Here is a 19,976-nt window from a genome sequence, read left to right as displayed (position 1 = left end):
CACCAGCCAACCAGAAGATTACTGCTGTGACCCCAAGTTCCCAGAGACTCTTGTGTGATAGATGAAACCAACATTTATCAAGGAATTATCTGCTGAAATTAACATCTTTGCTACTACATGTTTTGCCATACACTATTTGAAAGGTCTAATTAATCCTATTGTTTATAAATATGAAAGTTATGTGTATTTCATTATTTAAATAATTCATGAACAACTAAATAAAGTTCGTTTTAAATAAATAATAATGTAAGCTAAAACATTCATAACGTCCAAATTAAGCGCAAATCTAACGATTGTTTCGGCAAATATAAGAATTCATAAAATCCACTTACCTATTTCTTTTTAATTTTCATTTGTTTACGTTGTTGGAACATTATTTTAAAAAGAATTACAAATAATATCTGTCATCACCCGTTTCCCGATGATAGTGGCTGTCCGCTCACTAACATGAGGAAATACCTCGGTTTTCAAAGCTTTGTATGAATAACACATACGTCCTGCCATGTCAGTATACATTAAAAAACTTATATTGTTTCACCGACAAAATCTGCTACAAGGTTCGTGATTGGTCAAATTTAAGCACGTGACCTAAGGCAACTAATCAAATTACAACAACGATAATTTTCAGACTTTGGCGAAAGGTTTGGGTTAAGTCATGTTATTCTGAACGTTTTAGCATGAAATCGCGATCTATATTAAAAAAATGGAACTTTATGGATGCACAGAGCTAGGTTACGAGCTGTGACAAAGATTTCTTATGCATATATTTCGGCATTAAGACATCGTGTCCGAGCCGAGAAATCGAGGCGACGAAAGCCGAGATGTCATTTGACTTACGATATGCGATCGCATGAAAAGTTGGAAATAATAACTAAGATGTCAGTTTGGCAACTTTTATAGATATATTTTTGATGATTTTATTACTTTGTAAATAAAGACGTTTCAGCGCGTGAAACGTCTTTATTTTGCTATTTGACATGTTCGATGAGGACCCGTTGTCGAAGTGTGTCCGAGAATTTTATTTTCAATAACATTGCGGGACATAGTGTCAAGTGAATACATTTTTAATCTATAGATAAAAAAAATGATAAAATCAAATGGAATACGTATTTCAGATATTGTGAAATGTGATAGATTTAATAAATGAATGATATGACAAGTAGGTTAATATAAATATAACCTATTTTGACGTGGCTTGGACGGTCAACCGTGCGGTGTGACTTGTGGCTTTGAACGGCCAACAGTGTTGAAATAGTTAAACTGGTCACCACTGCGCTTTGCGTTGACAAGCTTTGATGGTATTAGAGAAGGATCCAAGCAAGAAATATCAGAGTGACTTCCCTTTGCTTTACGCTCGACGAGGAAAATAAATCTTTTTTTGTTTGAACTTTTTGTCGAAAAGGTCGGCGGTAATAAAAAAAAGGGTAATTTTCATTTTTATTTTTTTTTAACATTAGGACTTTGAAAGAGCGGCGCATCCGTAAACCAAGAAATAAAAAAAATATCGCCCTATTGATTTGTAAATTAAAATTTTGGCATGTTCATGTTTTTTTAATGAAATCACCCATTTTCTGAAGTCAGTATGGCAAATTAAACCATTTGAACACTTACAGGAGTTTTTTATCTGTTCAAACCGAAATTGTTTCAGATTTGGTAAAAAACATAAGTCTTGCATTTAATCTTATTCAGTGTCACAGGAACTTTTGCTGTTCAGTATATAATACTACTATGATACAAGCAAATGCATTTATGTAATATCATTAATCATTCAAAATGTTATCTTTAGTTGCTACACATTCACATTGTGTAAGTTCATGGGATTATCAATTTATCGTTAACAGAAACCATTGCAAAGAGTTTCATGACTAAATTCCTAGGATCGCAGAATTGCAGCTGACATATTGGCTGCTAACTGATCAAGATTGTATCCACGCATCAGTTCCAGTACTAAAGCAGAGGGGTTTGCTACAGGCGAGGGAGGGTAGCAGCGTTTTGGGACAAACTTGACAGTAAGGCCCTGCGTGTAACCCTCTGATGGCACCACATCTGATCCTGTCCAGAACCGTAGGATGTCACCTAGTTTCACTTCAGATTCATTATCTGCAAAACAAGGCAGAGCTTTGTAAAAACTACATGTATTTGGATATTCATAATATTAGTATACTTATGCTGACACAACACACCCAGTTCCCTTCTCGACTTTGATTCTATTCCACAGAGCCCAACCAAAAAGTGCCTCTTTTCTCTGCCCTTGCTACCAAGTTAGGTTATCTGTCTCTGGTCCCTTCACTGTCTTCAGCGCTTAGATTGATCGTCCGACGGTGGACAGACTGTTGTGGCTGAGTCTTGTTGTGTCAGGATAAGTAAACTAATATCATAGTATGTGGATTATTTCTTTTCCTGACACTAGGTATTGCCATGCTTATCCCACAGAATGCTGCGGGATCTGCAATTTGCAGTATAAGTAACCAGCCGGTTTACATCTGGGATGATATGCCTGTGTGCCTTCATACATGTGACGCCTGAAGGATTGGGACTCTTGGATGAAGAGCATAATAGCTTAATCCCAACAATCCCTCAAAATATTTATTGAGCCACATATGATGCATAAGAAATATCTAGAAATGCACCAAGCAATTGCTTACAGCGTTTTCTAGAGTGTTGGGGCTCTAAACTGTGGCCTGTAAACAAATTCCCACCATCCCTCCTAATATGTGACTTTACGTGTCACAAGGAAATATCTGGAAAATGCTCGGTGATGACTTGGCCATGACTACAATAGGATCTGACATCTCCTGCTGTGTTGAAATACACTACAGAAACATTTTTTTTCAATTTATTTCAAAGAATATATATTCAAAAATAATATTCATGGTAGATACAGTGTCAATGTCAGTGACATGAATTTGGGACAGTCAACTGCTCTGCCAGTATAAACGGATGAACGTCTCTACGTTTTTGATGGAGAGGTAGTATCCTATCCAATCACCAAAAACACACCTTGATGACATTACTCAATGAACAATTAGTTTGCAGTGACATCTTGGATGCAAAAGTGCATGGTGTGCATAGGGTGGGTCCATACTTCTGTGTTGATACGCCTGCAGAATTGTTGCCCGAAGACAAAACACCATGCTATTCTTTATAACATCTATTTCTAGCTGCCTATTTCTTTTTTGCCTGCCCTATCGGTTCACTGGGTTGTGATACCAGGTTTGGTAGTACCACCACCCCTAGAGCCAAAGCTGGAGGTCTTCTTCTAGCATAGCTGTTATCTCCAATGCTGTGCTGATCTTTACAGTCTTTGAAGCTGCCAATACTGAATTAATGGTCGCAACTGCCTTTGGTACCTCCTCGCAACTTGGCTGTAAGCCAGTGACTCTCATATTGGTCACATGAAGACTTGCAACTGGTGGTTGTATCTCACTGTGAAAATATCAATGTTTGGGGCGGCTAACTGTTGACACAACATTCGAAACAAGATGAAAGGCACTGGTGACCTAGTTTGTGACGCCTGGGATGTGATGAGCCTTGACTTCCAGATACACGATGCCTATCAACCTGTAGAACGGACAAGTCCAACAGGTGATTGGGATGTTTTGTTGAGATCAAGATGCTTATTTGTCCATTACTGGCAGCTAGTCACTTATAAATGCTGGGGATTCATCCAGGGAGCACATTTGTGGCTGTCGCAAAAACATGCCCATGATGACTGGTTATAATAACCATAGCAGCCTTGGTTGGTTATAAGATCGAGAAGAATAGTTATGCTGATCCAAGGATGAGTGTTTTCCCAGTTGGATCACACTCTGAAATAGGTGGTTTGAAACATCAGTTTTAGATTTTTTCAGGTTAGGTGGCTCCAACCCAAGGCCCTCTGCCACCCATATCAGATGATCCACCCGATGAAGAACAGCTGATTCTGATAAACACCAGCTCATGAGGCTTGTAAAATGGAAAAGCACCTTCCCCCATCCAGCGCTGGTGAGCTCGACAAAGTCAAAGATGGCAACTCGACCTGTTAATCAAGTCAGAGCATGGATTCCATCCAGCACCTTCCCTGTTCTCGCCAGTGCTTTTTTCCCACACAGCACGCTGATCGGTACACATGCTTGTAGTCAGTGCCCTAGTCTTGCACTCCACTTCTACCGAAGCAGGCGCATCGTGTGGTGACGGCGTTAGTATACCAGCCAATGCCACTGCTGGTAGAAGACTATATAGGACACCAAAGCGATCATCATCCTGGAGGATGGAAGTGTTACATGATGCCCATATATAGTCTTTGTCACAAACAAACTTATGACAGTCCTGACACTCCACAGGCGAACCACTCTTACATTTGCCCTATGACACGAGAAGCTACACACACAGAATGCATAAACATCACTGTCGATACTCTGACATTTTCTGCAATGCTGTACCTTATAAAAATATATAAGCATGTATAAGCATACAACAGTGAATACAAAACAATTTTAATAAACATAGGTGACGTACAATTGTCTATGGAGACAAAGTAAACTTTTTCCAAACACCCCACGTGACAAACCTCCAAAGCAAGTATGTAGAATCCAAATCTCAAGCATACAACTGTCACATTGAGAATGAAGTGAAGGTATTGAAGACAGATAACTTCCCATTATTACCACGTAGGGGGCGCCCCATGGAGGAAGAGGCATGTTTTGGGTTTTGTGGTATTGGGTCAATGTCAAGGAAATTGCAACGAGTTGTGTCATGATAAGATGTGAATACCAAAGACGTTTTGCAACACATACCTTCACATATCTTAAAAAAATCTTCCAGTGCGACCAAAGTGTCGTTTTCCTCCTCCCTGTCCTGTGTTCCTGCGGGTGACAGCACAGCTTGGACCAAGGCCTTCAGGTGTCTACATGTGAGTGGACCAGACTGGTAGGCTGATTTGTGGACAAACAGCACCTCGAGGGTGTCCGGGGATTCAGTAAGATGCCCCATCAAACCGAGATCAGCCAATCCTGACTTGAACTGTTCTATTTCCATTTGTACCCTGATACAGAGAGTGAGTTGGGTGAAGCGTTCATTTCATTTGACGGTGATATCAGGGCATGTCAATGTAAAACATATGAGCACCGGAATGGTGGAGACAGACCAATTATCTTAATGATAATAATATATCTGGGCGAACCCACTACCAACTTTGTTATGACATGGTTAAAACACGGCGACGCTTTTATGATCAATGCGTTACTTCAACTAAAGTGACAGAGCCATTTCCATAATCCTATTTTCGAAATTACAAATACTTATGCAAAATATTTTGTTGATGATTTTAGGAAAGGTTTTTTTTTAACAGTCTGGTCCTACCAGTGACAAGTTTGTCAAGAGTTGTGTGAAATATAGATCGGGATTTAGGTTTCAATTAAGCCTTTCTGGACACAAAAGCATGAATTCATTTTGTGGTCAAACACTTTAAAGAAACAACATTTTGGCAATCAGATATTGGGGCTCACAGGGTCATGGACATCCATTGTAATGACTACTAAGATGGCTGCATTCATCTCGACAATCTTCCCTTTATATTCCTGGTTACATTTATAGTTATAGTAATGCCACTGCTCTGATACAAACAAGAAGGCTAGCTCCAGCCATACAATTAGCATGCGACTGGCTACAAAAACTGTCGTTCATGATAGATATGTTCTGAGGTCGGCAATCATAAGATTGTTTTCATTCTTCGAATAGTATACTTCTCACCTTTCGAACATATATGACCTCCACATATGTCGCACCAGGTCTTCCTTCTCCTCTATTACCAGGCAATTAGGGGATCTTCCTGTACCTTTTATCAAGGTGATGGTATCCTTGTCAAATACACCTCTCAGCTCTTTTGTGGTGGAACAACTCATAATCTGCATTTGAAATAACCAAGTTTTAAAAGTATCATTCAACAAAGAAGCTTTCATTTCAAAATCTTTTACCTATATATATTTTTAACGCTGAATTGCCTTAAATTTAGACAAAACTATTCCTGAAATGTTCTACAGTAACATATAAAGCACACAGGTTATCCATGACTTCACAACCTAAAGCATTATACAGAATTGTGATGCAATTCTAACACCTTCAAGGCCAAAAGCAATCCCCAATATTATATTCATGATTAAAATTGTCTCAGTTGAAATATTTTCAAGAATGGACATTTCAATTGGAAACAGGTTTTAATCTATACTCACAAGCAAAAGAAACGCAAGTGGTTTTAAGCAAATAGGTAACAAACACGGAACCATAAATTGATACGAGTTTTAGCATGTAGTGAAGCCTGATGGTGTTATCAATAGTTTTGGGTGCATTTTGGAAGCCCCGAGTAAAAACGCAACATAAAAAACGAATCGCCAAAACGCACCATTTCAATGAATGTGTGGGTATCATGCTCCCATTTCTCGCGAAATCGAAAATGCACGAACTGTCACGAACTATAGTGGGTATAAAACTGTGGCCGATTTTTGGACCTACCACTCCTTGGTCAACAATGCCACGCCTAACTCAAATTCAGAGAAACCAGGCTATCGGACGTTTGGAAGCTGGAGAGTCTGTCCAAGATGTTGCCCGTCATTTCAACGTTAACATAACCACAATTTACCGTCTCCTGCATCGATACAATGCTACACAGACCACAGATAACCTTCCTCGGAGCGGGCGTCCTAGGGTCACCACACCTCGACAAGATCGGCAGATTACCCGTCAACACCAGCGACATCCGTTTCTAACTGCAAGTGAAAGTGCTCGACAGACCATAGGAACACATAATCGACACATTAGCCGGGACACTGTGATCCGACGTCTCCGTTCCAACAACCTCAGATGTCACCGACCAGCACGTCGTCCTGTTCTCCAACCACAGCATCGACAAGCACGACTTCTGTGGGCACAGGGTCATCACAATTGGCGTCATCGTGAGTGGAGGCGTGTCATCTTCTCTGATGAAAGTCGCTTTTGTGTCTCCCATGCAGACGGAAGAGTCAGAATTTGGCGGCGTCGGGGTGATCGTTTCGCTGACAGAAACGTTGTTGAAAGGGATCTATGGGTTGGACCTAGCGTCATGATATGGGCAGGGATTGGACTTAATGCGAGACTTGGACCCATGTGCTTTCTGAATGTTGGTCAAGGTCGGGGACACGGCGTCACTGCTCAGCGGTATATTGACCAAGTGATCAGACCCCACGTTGTTCCATTTTTTGCACAACATCAACAACACATTTTCCAGCAGGACAACGCTCGTCCCCATGTTGCCAGAGCCACCATGGCCTTTCTGCAACAGCACAACATCCGTGTTCTACCGTGGCCAGCCCTCAGCCCTGATCTGAACCCCATCGAACACTTGTAGGATGAGGTTCAAAGGCGTCTGCACAATGTGTGCCCAGTACCTACAACTGCCGATAAACTACGCACAGCTGCTCTGGATGTGTGCAGGAGGATCCCTAGGGCCTTCACAAATCGTCTGATCCACTCAATGTACAGGAGACGTGTGGCAGTGACCAATGCTAATGGTGGTCACACCAGGTATTGACTGACATTTTTGGTATTGACCCGAAACTGTGTAAGCCCTTAACATTTAGAAACCCAATTATGTCATCTGCCTTTTAATCCATTAAACTGTCTTCAATCACATTTTTGTCAATCTTGCCCTATTAGTATTTCTTGTCTTTACTGTTGAAAATAAATAACATGTTTACTGCATACTCGACTTGCGTTTCTTTTGCATGTGAGTATACATTGTTCATGATCGTGATTGTCTGACATAATATATTACCCTTTCTAAAGCATTGTGGATATGAGGGTTGTTGATGTCCTCTAAACGTATGCACATGATATCTTTCTCCACAAGGAAGTTGTAAGTGCTGATGGTGAAGTAGGGGAATCCGACACCGCTATGAAGAATAGACCATGCAATCATCTTCCCTGCTTCTCGATAGCATCCTGATTTTAAATCTTTCTTTTTCTTTCTGAATCCAAAGTGTGGCTCCTCACCTTCCAATATCTCTGTTTTCAGAGCTTGCATCAGTTTGCTATAAGTCAATAGTTATTAAGGCATTTAGATTACAAAGGGGTTGGTGATGTAGTAAGCGCCTGTTAGTTTGTGGGTAAATTGTTCTGAGTGGTTAGAGGTTTAACTGAAGGGGACATTACTATTAGAGGCACAGAAGCAGTTCAACCAGGAAATATGAAAAATCTTTATAATCTGAGAGCACTGTCAAAACAGAACACAGTGGAACCAAGCTTCTCTGGACCCCACTTATCTGTAAACCCCACCTGCCGGGACTTTCATGTTAAGGTCTTAATGTAAAATTAAAAGTGATAGACTAGGTTAATGACATGAATGATGAGTTTCTTACATAAAAAAACTCTTTGTAGTTCCGTCTTCTGCAAATGTGTTAAAAAGTTTCTTGTCTCGAAATTCGACAGTAAGTGGATACTGCAACCCGAAGTCTTGTTGCCTCATGACTTTACTGACAATCTGAAGGATGTCTGTGTGATTGATGGTGATCTCTACCTCTCCCATTTCATCAACTGTGTTGAACCTCCACAGGCGAAGAAGGTCGCTTAGACTCAGTCTAAAGACATAAATCACATCAAAACTTAGACCAATAATAAACTTTAGGTATGACCATGTTATTTTTTTTGCACTAGATATTATTTATTTCAATCTTTAACAGTACTGGGGAAGCTCGATAATTCTGCTCCTTTTAAGATAACAGAGTGACACATAAAAAGGAAATATTTCAGAATTGCACTTCAAAATATTATATTATCCTAGTTTGTCAACGTCGCATAAACAATATATCAGCCTCTTCCAAAATATTAGGGTATATCACGGGTATCACCTGGTTATCAGCCTCCTCTCACATTTATGGGGTCCTCATCTATTGCATCGCTGCAAGACCCTACAATAGTCACTGATACACTGTTATACAGATCTACTCCACATTTGTTTTGGACGAAAACGTGAAGTAATAGTCAATTAGAGGGGTTCAGTCATGTAAGGGGAAGGTTATAGACTGGTACTTTGGTAGACATGAAGGCACCCTGTTTTACGTGAAACAACAAAAAATCCAATGATTACCTTAACGTTTTCATGTCGGAAGCATACGAACTCCCATCCTGTAGGTGCAATGAAGGTGTTTCGTTTGCCTGGTAACATGATAACAATGGTCAGGATCTTCTTTAAATAGATTAATGAAATTATTTATCAATGTAAATCCTCTTGGCAAAAATAAATAAAGTTGACTATCGAAGTGTGCTGATTGTGCTATACAGGTTTATATAAAACGTCACTGTCTGTAATTATGACAACATATCGATACTTACATAATTGATGCTACGCAGGATATGCGTATAATCTTCTTGATCCTTGAAAAGTTCAAGTTCAAGTTGATCATATGGTGTATTGGATGCAGCAGCTAATGCATCATCTGCAAATCATGTGGAACATGGTCAACAGTGGCACATAATTGAGTTTTATGTACTACCGATTCCCTGCAATATGGATAAGGAGATATCAAATCAATAGTTACCATTGTTAATGTTTCTAAGAATACTACCTTTTTAAAATTATTGCCATAAATCTTGTATTTTGGCTGTAATCACACTAAAACTAAACTTTAAGATTTTCAACAGAAGTCCTCTTCACTGTTAACTGTACATAACTTGTTGTACCCGTAATAGCACTATTGGACTAGAGCTCTTCCGTGTTCAAAGGCGGAAAAGTCTGCACGTCTACCCTGTGTGTGCTAGAGTCAATATCTCCTGCTACGTAGCTGCTCCTACTCTAGCACTTGGTTATTTATTCACACTATTTCTAGTCCGTTTCAGTTTAAGAAGTAATGACGCTTCTTTGTCCTGCTAAAGACACATCAGCACAGAGGTGCATATGTAATAAAATTAATGACAAAGAATTTTGTTTGTTTGAATAATTCTGTCTGTCTGGAGTGAGTGAGTGAGTGAGTGAGTTGGGTTTAACGCCGCTTTTAACATTATCCCAGTTATATCACGGCGTGTCAGCTTAATGTGGGAGGAAAGCCCGAAGTGATGCAGGTCTAAGACGTTTACCACTTCGGTGAAACCCACGAGCACGGGTATGGTGCTGACAAACCTGGAAACATAATTGGGCGAACCGGGATTCGAACCCACAATCATAGGTTTCTGGCGTACCCAAGGGACGCACAGCGGATCGCGGCGCCTTAGACGACTGGGCCATCCGTCCCCCCTGTTATGAATGGAATAGCCATTACATAATGTAATAAAGTGATACGCATGTATATCCATGATTAATAAGCAAAGAAGAACCTTCATCACTTTCGCCCTCTGGGATGATTTCATAGCTGTTTCCATCACTGGTGTCTTCATGGGAAATGTTCTCAACAGCTCTAGTACTGTGACCCACTGTAGGCGTGATGTAGTTCCCCACGAGTCTCTTGAATAGTCCTCTGAAGAACAATGCAGGTCTACAAGATCATGGATAAACCTGAAGTTTAAAGGGAAACAACACTCCAACTTTGAAAGTATCGAAATATGGATGGGCGTTTTCTTCGCGGATTAAAAATTTGCTTATTATGGACTATAATTTCAACTGGTTTGATTTGTGTTCGGGCTATTCTGCGCGAAGCGACACCTATCGGAGGACCGAAGAATGAGAGGTATACAATAAAGAGCTGCGACCAAACTGACATGTGTTTTGTTTTTGATTAATGCATGTAAGTACGGCTTGAAAGGGTGAAGTTATCGGTCAGCATTATGATATGTACAAGAAAAAAAAACTACATAGTTTCCCTTCAGAGAATTCAGGTAAACAAAGAGATGATGACAAACATGATCAATAAATATGTGAAATTCAGATAAATTATTTCGAGATATTATGACCCGTGTTCGTTTTCTCAACCGATCACGTAAGTCTGCACACATGATATGTTCATGTCTATGGTTCTTAAAAAATCTAGAGTTAGATAACAATAAGCAACCATTCAACTGTTACCGGCTAATCCTTTGAACAAAGTGTTGTTTTTACATCGCCACTTCACGCCAAGATATGGGTGTATTCTGTTATTGCTTACGTATGTGAAGACGCCGAGAGGATGATTTGTGCTGATGACGAAATTCAAACAATGGAAAACTTTGCATCAGAATGTGCATCATTTGTGAAAAGTGTAATGGTCGATGTTCATTCACCGATGGGTGTCAATTCTCTTAGCAAGTGATCACTTTCTCCAAGCCTGAATACAATAAACTGTTCACAAGGAACGAAATATCAGCATCGTTCGTGCGGAAAGAAAAACTTCATCCGGCTCACGCTTCCCAGGAATCATTGTTGTCATATGTGAACGACCAGAAGATAGAAGATAAACAGTCAATCCTAAAAGAAAAGTCAAGACTTCATCACGATATGAAACAAATCTACGGACAACAGTACAGACAGTTGGGAGCGATCGACTTCGTGTAGTCGGATCAAGGGTGGAGAGAATCAGCGATGAAAATAGGATGGAGAGAAGAGAAAGGAAGAACGACTACAAGGACAACAATGAGTCACGTCGTGACTTCAGATATTCTTGGAGCAGGCGTGAAAACAGTGAGACATCACCTGCCTGAGGAAACAAGCAGCCTCCTGCTGCACATGCCTTTAAACCAATGTAAACAGGATGGAGAGCAGTGAGAACGGAAGAATGACTACAAGGTCAACAATGATTCACGTCGTGACTTCAGATATTCTTGGAGCAGGCGTGAAAACAGTGAGACATCACCTGCTGAAAGAAACAAGCAGCCTCCTGCTGCACATGCCATTGGCACCGATTCCGAGTGGAAGGAGCCAAGACACAGCTCCAGTGGAAAGAGATACAAAACAGCTGATGTATTACGAGTAGACTGTATATATGTATATCACGCCTTGGGGATATCGCAAGATGGGGTCTGGTGGTATCATGTCAACATCCATGGGAAGGGAACGTGCGTGGTCTTCTAAGTGAGAGCCAGGGCGCGTGTGAGTATGACCTCCACCTGGGTGGTCCGTGACGAATATGTACTGCCCCCGTGAAGATCCCTGTGAAGACCTCCGTGAAGACCTCCGCGAAGACCCCCGTGAAGACCTACAGTTTTCAGTGCTCACTCGAGCTTGTGATGCAGCCTTCATTTAAAAGTGAAAATGAACTTAAAACAACTCATGATTTTAAGTATATAGTGCATATAGTTTTTCCAAGGAGTATATTATCTTAAATTGTTTGTTCAAAATGTCTGACAACATAACGTACGCACAGAACTTGAAATTCAAGGACTCTTTATCATTTTCCACTGGCGTCAGTCCGTTTCTGAATAAGAAACATTTACAATAGGCTGACAAAATTGCTATATCAATGTTTGTTAATCATACATTTCTGAAACAGCTCCATACTGCGAAATGTCACTTTTGGTAATCTTTCATACATAGCCATTGTACTCAACTGAAGTATATGCAGTTATGATATAAACATATTTATTTCCATAAAGTGGAGGGATTGGCAAACAAGCAAATTTTGCCTCTGAATGCCTCTCCCAAACATGATACATATACAATTTACAATGTGTTGGAAGTGACATGATAAATAGCATGCATTGTAGAATAGACATTAAAGATAAGTATTTTTCTGCAAGTGTTTAATTACTGGATTATTTTTCATAACTACAGCCCAATTCTGGTGTCCCCCGCTGGAATATTGTTAAAAGCGGCGTAAAACCATACTCACTCACTCACTCACTCACTCACTCACTCACTCACTCACTCACTCACTCACTCATAACTACAGTTACGTTATTATTTACATCCAGCACAACAACATCGCAGTATCACATAGCAAAGCCAACATCTCAGACAAAATCTCTAAACCGGCAAGAAGACAGAATAAAATTGAGCACTGATTTCAAAATTTCCAGATTTGTTGCTGTCGTTAAATGTGAATTACCCTTTAGAATTGAATTTAAATCTTAGCCTTTTCGAAATAATAGAGAAAGTTGGAGTGTTGTTTCCCTTTTAGTTAAACTTCTTTGCCAAATTCTCTGTTTTCGTTTTGCCAATCCGAAAATTCCGAGTTGTAGACATAGAGTAACAGATCAGCAAAAAGGGTGACAAAATGGTGCTAATGGTCATGCCTACTACTTGCCTAAACGTCACAAGTGTTATTTATCTATGAGGAAGTCTATCAGTTGCATTTTGTTCTCTCAGTACAATTCATATGACATTTGCTTTCAATTTTTAAAAAATGTCGTGAACCTTTGGAGATGTAACTTTAGCTATGATCGCCAGTCTAGTGACAATTGCCCCATGGATCAAGGAATGAAGTTTTCCCTAAAGGCTGTCGTGTCGGATAGGTGGTGTATAAAGTTGAAAAATCAAATGTTTTGACAGAATGGAACTTGATTCCTTTCTGAGACTGCGAAAATGCAATTTTGGGGAGAATCCACAATGTATAAATTCCACTTGTCTGAAACTCCTTCCTGAAATAGTCCTTCCTTTAGTATTACATTTGTTGGACATTGCATTACAAATTACAAAAGAGAACTGGACATGTTTTCAGGTTTTAGAAACAAACTTAAAGTTGATAGTACTGATACGTGGTTCAGGCAGAATTCTTCCACAGTTAACATATGTGTCAACATAAGTCATACCTTCTCAGTGCAAAGCTTGTGCTTTCTTAGTCAACATATCTTGTCGTAAAAGGCGACTAACGGGATCGGGTGGTCAGGCTCGCTGACTTGGTTGATGCACGCATCGATCCCAATTGCGTGGATCGATGTTCATGATACTAATCGCTGGATTGTCTGGTCCAGACTCGATTATTTACAGACCGCCATCATATAGCTGGAATATTGCTGAGTGCGGCGTTAAACAACCAACCAACCAACCAACTTAGTCAACAGATGTCCTCACCTTCTCCATGCAAAAACCAACACGGTCATCAACAAGGCAACTGTGCATCCCCCTGCTACATATGTCCAACTGTTGTCACCTGTTGGTGCGAGAATGCAAACACCATTAGGCAAAAGGTTGATCTTCATTTCCTGTAACTTTAAAACAACCCTGGTTAGCTAACTATTGCAAACCAATGATGTATGGACACTTTGAATTCATCTATTGCTAAGGGGTGATGGGAGTAGCCTTGTTAGAAGAGGGGTAGAAGAAATATTTGTATGTTTCCATTTTCGGGATTTATTTTCGATTTTTTTGCGGAAATTCGTATTTTAGTAAGGTACAGCAAATCCAAAAAATAGATTCTATTCAAAACTTCATATTATAAACTGGCAGATTTTCAATTAATTGACATTTAAATTGTTTAATATAAACTGCAAATATATTTATCATATATACACATCTAGCTTGGCATGTACAATTCATTTGTTACATCTAACCTTCATTGGTGTATTTATTGTATCATGTCTTCTGTGCAATAGAGCGGTATGAACAGAAGCGCTTCGCTTGTTTACCAATCCATTTTCACATTTTTGTGAAACTAAATATGTTTAAACCAATAGTAACTTTAAAAAAGAGTCTTAAAAAGTAAAATAACATGGATCAAGGGCCGTAACTCTGTAGAAAAATAATTTACGGGACCGCCTTTCGAACTCAGTCTTGACAAGTTTCTCTTAGATAAGCATGCAGACTTTCATTCATGTAACTTCAATAGTTTCTGAGAAAACTTGTCCCCATAAAACACTATGCAAGTTGAAAGTTGAAAAGCACGGAACAAGGACCATAACTCCGTAAAAAATGAATTTACGACACCAATTTTCGAACTCATTTGAGATCATGACCAGTAACATCAGTATGTAAAATTTCATTTCTCTGCCTTGAATAGTTTTTGAGAAAATGTGTTCCCTTTGAGAAGCGGACGGACGGAAGGTATACTAATGTGCTTATAATTGGGCATAAGGTCAAAAGCTCAACAAGTTTAGATCCTAATTTCGTGAAAAGGAGCTTAGGTTTGTGGACTGTAAACTCATATGTTACAGTGCATGACATCACATTGTCTCATCATAAGGACACAAATTAACAACGTTTGTCAGTTAGATAACTGACTGACACTTCACATATTTTCTGACCAAAACGACACGACATGTTTCTTTCACAGATATGAGTAGTCATCTCTACCTTTTCTCTGAAGGGCAACACATATATGATAATATTCTAAACTTATTCTCTATGGATTAAAATGAACATACCCGTAAACTGCAATGTGATAGCAGGTGATGTTGTCGCATGGCCACTCATCTCTGCTATACACCGATATTGTCCCTCTTTCACAACAATGATATTGCTCCTGGTGAGGGTACTAGGTTGATCAGAGTACACTGTATATTCAGACCGGTCAATTGGAGAATCATTCAAGGTCCATTGGATCCTGAAAATGTAGCACAACATTCAGAGTGAGTATGGTTTTACGCCGCTTTTAGCAATATTTCAGCAATATCACGGCGGGGGCTTCACGCATTGTACCCATGTCGGGAATCGAACCCGGGTTTTCGGCGTGACGAGCGAACGCTTTAACCACTAGGCTACCCGACAGCGCCCCCGCAACTTTCAGAAATATATTGATTTAAAATAGTGGTTTGAGGGGTACAAGTAGTACTCTTGGGAACAAATGATTGTTTTTGTAAGAGAAATGTTAAACAATAGTCAACTCATTAGATTTTTTTTATCCTTTGGGATAATAAATATTTTGTTGAAAGTGTTCTTTTTTAAAGATATCAACAACTTACTTCCTTTCTTATATTCAGGGGTGGTCGGGTAGCCTAGTGGTTAAAGCGTTCGCTCGTCACGCTGAAGACCCGGCTTCGATTCCCGACATGGATACAATGTGTAAAGCCCATTTAGTGGTGTCCCCCGCCGTGATATTGCTGGAATATTGCTAAAAGCGGCGTACTCACTCACTCACTCACTCACTCTTATATTCAGCTACTTTGAAATATTCATACCTGCAATTAGTTAACAACCTCAAGGGGAAGGACAAAATACTGTTCTCACAAGTGAATTACAATTTTCAAAATACGTAATGGCTGATTTTAAACAAATGTAACTGTCTATAACGAGGCGTTGCAGGAACGTACTTTTTCGCACCAATACATAAAGAATATCTCTTTTTTATGAAAACAGGGTAGTTTTGTTTATACTGATAAATTAAATACAGTATAAATAACTCCCCAGTACACTACAGTTCAGATTTCACGTACACGCGCTGCTTATTCCCAAACTATGGGTACAACTGTTTTAAAGTGTGGTGTCAGAACGCGGAGTCCACTGGGGCGTATTTTAGGTCACGTGTTACTTTGGGTCTTTTAGCCTTTGGGTATTGCTCGATAGCCCCCTTTAAACGTTTACCTATCAGTCATTGGGAAACTTAACTTTCAAGAGTGAGTGAGTTGGGTTTAACGCCGCTTTTAACAGTATTCCAGTTATATCACGGCGTGTCAGCTTAATGTGGGAGGAAGGCCCGAAGTGATGCAGGTCTCAGACGTTTACCACTGCGGTGAAACCCACCAGCACGGGTATGGTGCTGACAAACCTAGAAACATAATCGGGGCGAACCGGGATTCGAACCCACAATCATAGGTTTCTGGCGTGCCCAAGGGACACAACTCTGCACAGCGAGTCGCGGCGCCTTAGACGACTGGGCCACCCGTGCCCCCTAACTTTCAAAACGATAGGTTAGTAAGGAACTGAGGGTGTTTGAGGAACACCTGGTATTATCACTATGTGATAGTGATTAATACACACATGTTCACGATATAGTCGTAATCACACAATTGACTCTGCTTTTAGCTGAGATTTCTTATGAATATTAAAATGGTTTTATCGCTTTTATATAGAAAAGGTTGAACAGGTAAGATTGCTCATGGGTCATAACTTACGTTAACTTATAGACCCCACTGCCTTCACATATCAAATCTGCATCAGTGCCCGGAGCAATCATTACTGTACGCTTCGTGCTTGGCCTAATGATAACGGGTTTGTTATGAAGGTCTGTACGGAAGAAATAACAACTATTAGTTTACTGATAAAGGTTGTGACAGAATATGGGTATGTTGGTAACATTAACGTAAAACGTCAACTTCAGAGAATAATAATAAGTCTCAAATATCTAGCGAGACAGATTCAAAAGGGCGTAAAAGGCAAAGTAGTCATACAAATATATATGAATGGATTACTGAAAATCAGTGATGACACCATGTGTTCTCGAAAAGAGTAAGCATGTCCTGCGCTTTGGGTGGCATCAGCCACTCACACAATGTTCACTTCCGGTGGAAATGAGGTGTGCAAACTCCATGTAAAGGTCCTACCATGGAATAACCTCAACCATAATATCACATGTGACGTGTCATGTTAAGTGAATGTCGCCAACAAATTTCTGGAATGACTTAACAAGACCTATGATAAGCTTACTTATAAGCATTACTTGAGCATTGTCTGAGGATTGTCTGAGAAATACGTTGTGATTTCTTTAACGATTATATTTTGTATGTACTCACCTTGACAAGCGATGGGGATGACGGCCAGACATAACATCAATGATACTCTGTCGTCCATCAAGGCAATATGGCGTCTTTCGGGTCGTATGACAGATACTTTAAACTTTGTAAAGTATGACAATATATAGTATTTATAGTGTTTTAATGATGCAATGACATGTAAATATTCAGTCATAAATATGTTCTATGATATCAAACTAATACAAACATGCACGTATTATATATACTGACATGATGGGGGGATTTGTAATTGATTTCTTTAGATATAAATAATTCGTTCGAGAAATACTGGAAACCAATAATGTGTTTCTTCAACAATTTCAAAAAAACTATTCACTGGACTTGATGGATATAACACATTCCAGTCGCTCTAAGAATGTTTCAAGTATGGCGTGATATGGGCGGAAATCGCGAAGTGACGCAGGCCTTTCACTTTTACCACTTTCGTGAAACACATAAGCCGGGCATGGTGCTGCTAAACCTAGAAACACATTCAGGTCGAATCTGGGATTCGAACCCATTATCGTAGGTTCCTTGGACGCATAAGGGACGCGGCGTCTCAGACGACTGGTAAACCCGTGACTCCTGCATATGGATTAAGAAACTAAATCAAACTTTGCCGGTACGTTGACTCAGTTGCGCCGAAATCATAAATACATATGACTCAATGTTTTATAGGGATGTACATATTGTTTAATGTAACCCCAACATGATAATTTGTACCATGTATGCCAAGTATATGCAAAGGAAAATGTAAATAATAAAATCGACATCCACATCAAAAGTTGGCCACACACACTGACTGTCAACTAATATGGGCAGATTTCATCCGTATCAACTTAAACTATTATACGAACTCGTATCTAGAACAATCGCAACTTTCACCTCTGTTACGATGTAAATTGTAATAAAAAGGTAAATTGTAATACTTGCAGCAAATTGTAATAATTTTGACGTAAATTGTAATAACAACGTAAATTGTGATAATATTTGACGTAAATTGTAATACGCAAATTGTAATAAAAATTGACATAAATTGTAATAATATCTACTTGCGGTAAAATGTAATAAATTCTTACGTAAATTGTAATAACCTTACTACCGTAGTGTCCAAGACGCCAACTGACTAGAAATGATCTTTGTCAGTTGAGCTTGCCTTTCACATGTACAATTCGAGAAATACTGTGTATGATGACAAACGTACAAAACTGTTAAATTAGGGATGGTTGGTATAGGCTTTATCGTACAAACGTCATTAAAGGGTGGTGTCAACATCGATAAATTTAAATGACTGAAAGATCCATCCTCAGGTTCAAAATGATGGGTTACACAACCGTATATTCTGCAAATAACTTAATTGTGATATTGTTCAATACTCTTATGAGGCTATTCAAGATGTTTTTTGCATGACTTGCTTCAACAGTACGTTGACCAGTTCGACACGACTGAACGAGTGATGACGATGGGTACAAACACAGGCTGGTCAACCAGTGTGTCGATTTGCAGTGGAAACGCTATACGAGTTGATAAGGAGTACATGATCCTTTTCTTGAAACAAACGAGGGAATTTAATCATATTTATACAATTCATTTTATTTTGACGAAGAATTCAAATACAACAAATGAGTTGACAGATCCCGTGCATACACAAATAACATCCGGTATCTTCGGATAACTGTTGTACAGTTTCAAAGAGTGGAGTCATGCAGTGAGAAAACATGCATGTTTGACACACACGGTTATTATATTTGTGAACAGTAATACTTATACAACTATTGATATGTAAAGGGACCTTGAATAGTAAACTTTGATATATACATCTTTACTTAATTCGTTACTTGTTGGGGACATGTGAAGTCAGTTGAATGTTTGCTTTTATGTGTTCACCTGTGCAAAGTGCTTTTCTTTCTGACTTATCAATATTAATCAATTTTTTTTATGTATTCATTTGAGCTGTAAATTTACCCAAATAATATTATGTAGAATCGACGTAAAATATCCAGCTTAGGCCATTTAAAAAATTCCTTGTTTCTCATCACCGCCAGACACTACATATTTCTTTATTTTTCACCCCCCTATTCACAACCAAAATCCATTTTGGGCACCCTCAGTTTTCAAACTTTTCTTTCTAAAGATTACTTGAGCCAGGTTAGTGTATTATAATATCTTCTGTGAAGAGTTCATACAACATGGGATATATTCCAATGTTAACATGAGCAAAATACATGTGAGCAATGAACCCCAAAATCAGCAACTTTATCAAATGCTAAAGCGATTTTGAGTAATCTGTCGAAAAATTAATATGTAGAATTCTTTTTAATAAAGTCCACCGCCTTACCCATATTGTTGTTAATATGATAGCATCTTCTAAGTAGATGATAGTATGCCATCTAGATACTATCGTCCACTTACATACTTTCATCTACGTACATGATACTGTCATCTAGAGTATGTAGAAG

General features: G+C 39.2%; 1 protein-coding gene across 1 annotated transcript; it reads right to left on the bottom strand.

Annotated features, from left to right (window-relative positions):
• Positions 1 to 1,873: 1,873 nt before the first annotated feature.
• On the bottom strand, positions 1,874 to 17,575 carry LOC139478726 (G2/M phase-specific E3 ubiquitin-protein ligase-like). The gene is made up of 12 exons (XM_071261334.1): positions 17,518 to 17,575; positions 16,900 to 17,011; positions 15,214 to 15,392; positions 13,925 to 14,003; positions 10,321 to 10,460; positions 9,343 to 9,446; positions 9,098 to 9,165; positions 8,370 to 8,588; positions 7,787 to 8,042; positions 5,731 to 5,885; positions 4,776 to 5,023; positions 1,874 to 2,100 (listed from the first exon to the last, which is right to left on the bottom strand). The coding sequence occupies exons 1-12, from the start codon at positions 17,573 to 17,575 to the stop codon at positions 1,874 to 1,876; spliced, it is 1,845 nt and encodes a 614-aa protein (XP_071117435.1).
• Positions 17,576 to 19,976: the final 2,401 nt, after the last annotated feature.

Source organism: Haliotis cracherodii, unplaced genomic scaffold (genome assembly GCF_022045235.1).
Source record: "Haliotis cracherodii isolate W230 unplaced genomic scaffold, xgHalCrac1.p SCAF_4, whole genome shotgun sequence".
Lineage (NCBI taxonomy): Eukaryota > Metazoa > Mollusca > Gastropoda > Lepetellida > Haliotidae > Haliotis > Haliotis cracherodii.
Note: the sequence above shows the minus strand (reverse complement) of the source record. Positions and strands in the feature narration are given on the sequence as shown.

Bases quoted from the DNA above. Each gene is read 5' to 3' on its own strand.
- LOC139478726 (XM_071261334.1), bottom strand. From the start codon at position 17,575: ATGGACGACAGAGTATCATTGATGTTATGTCTGGCCGTCATCCCCATC. The intron at 17,012-17,517 runs GTGAGTACATAC...TCTTCCGTACAG, and splicing joins CATCCCCATCGCTTGTCAAG to ACCTTCATAACAAACCCGTT. The intron at 9,447-10,320 runs GTTCTTCTTTGC...CATGATTTGCAG, and splicing joins AGAGGGCGAAAGTGATGAAG to ATGATGCATTAGCTGCTGCA.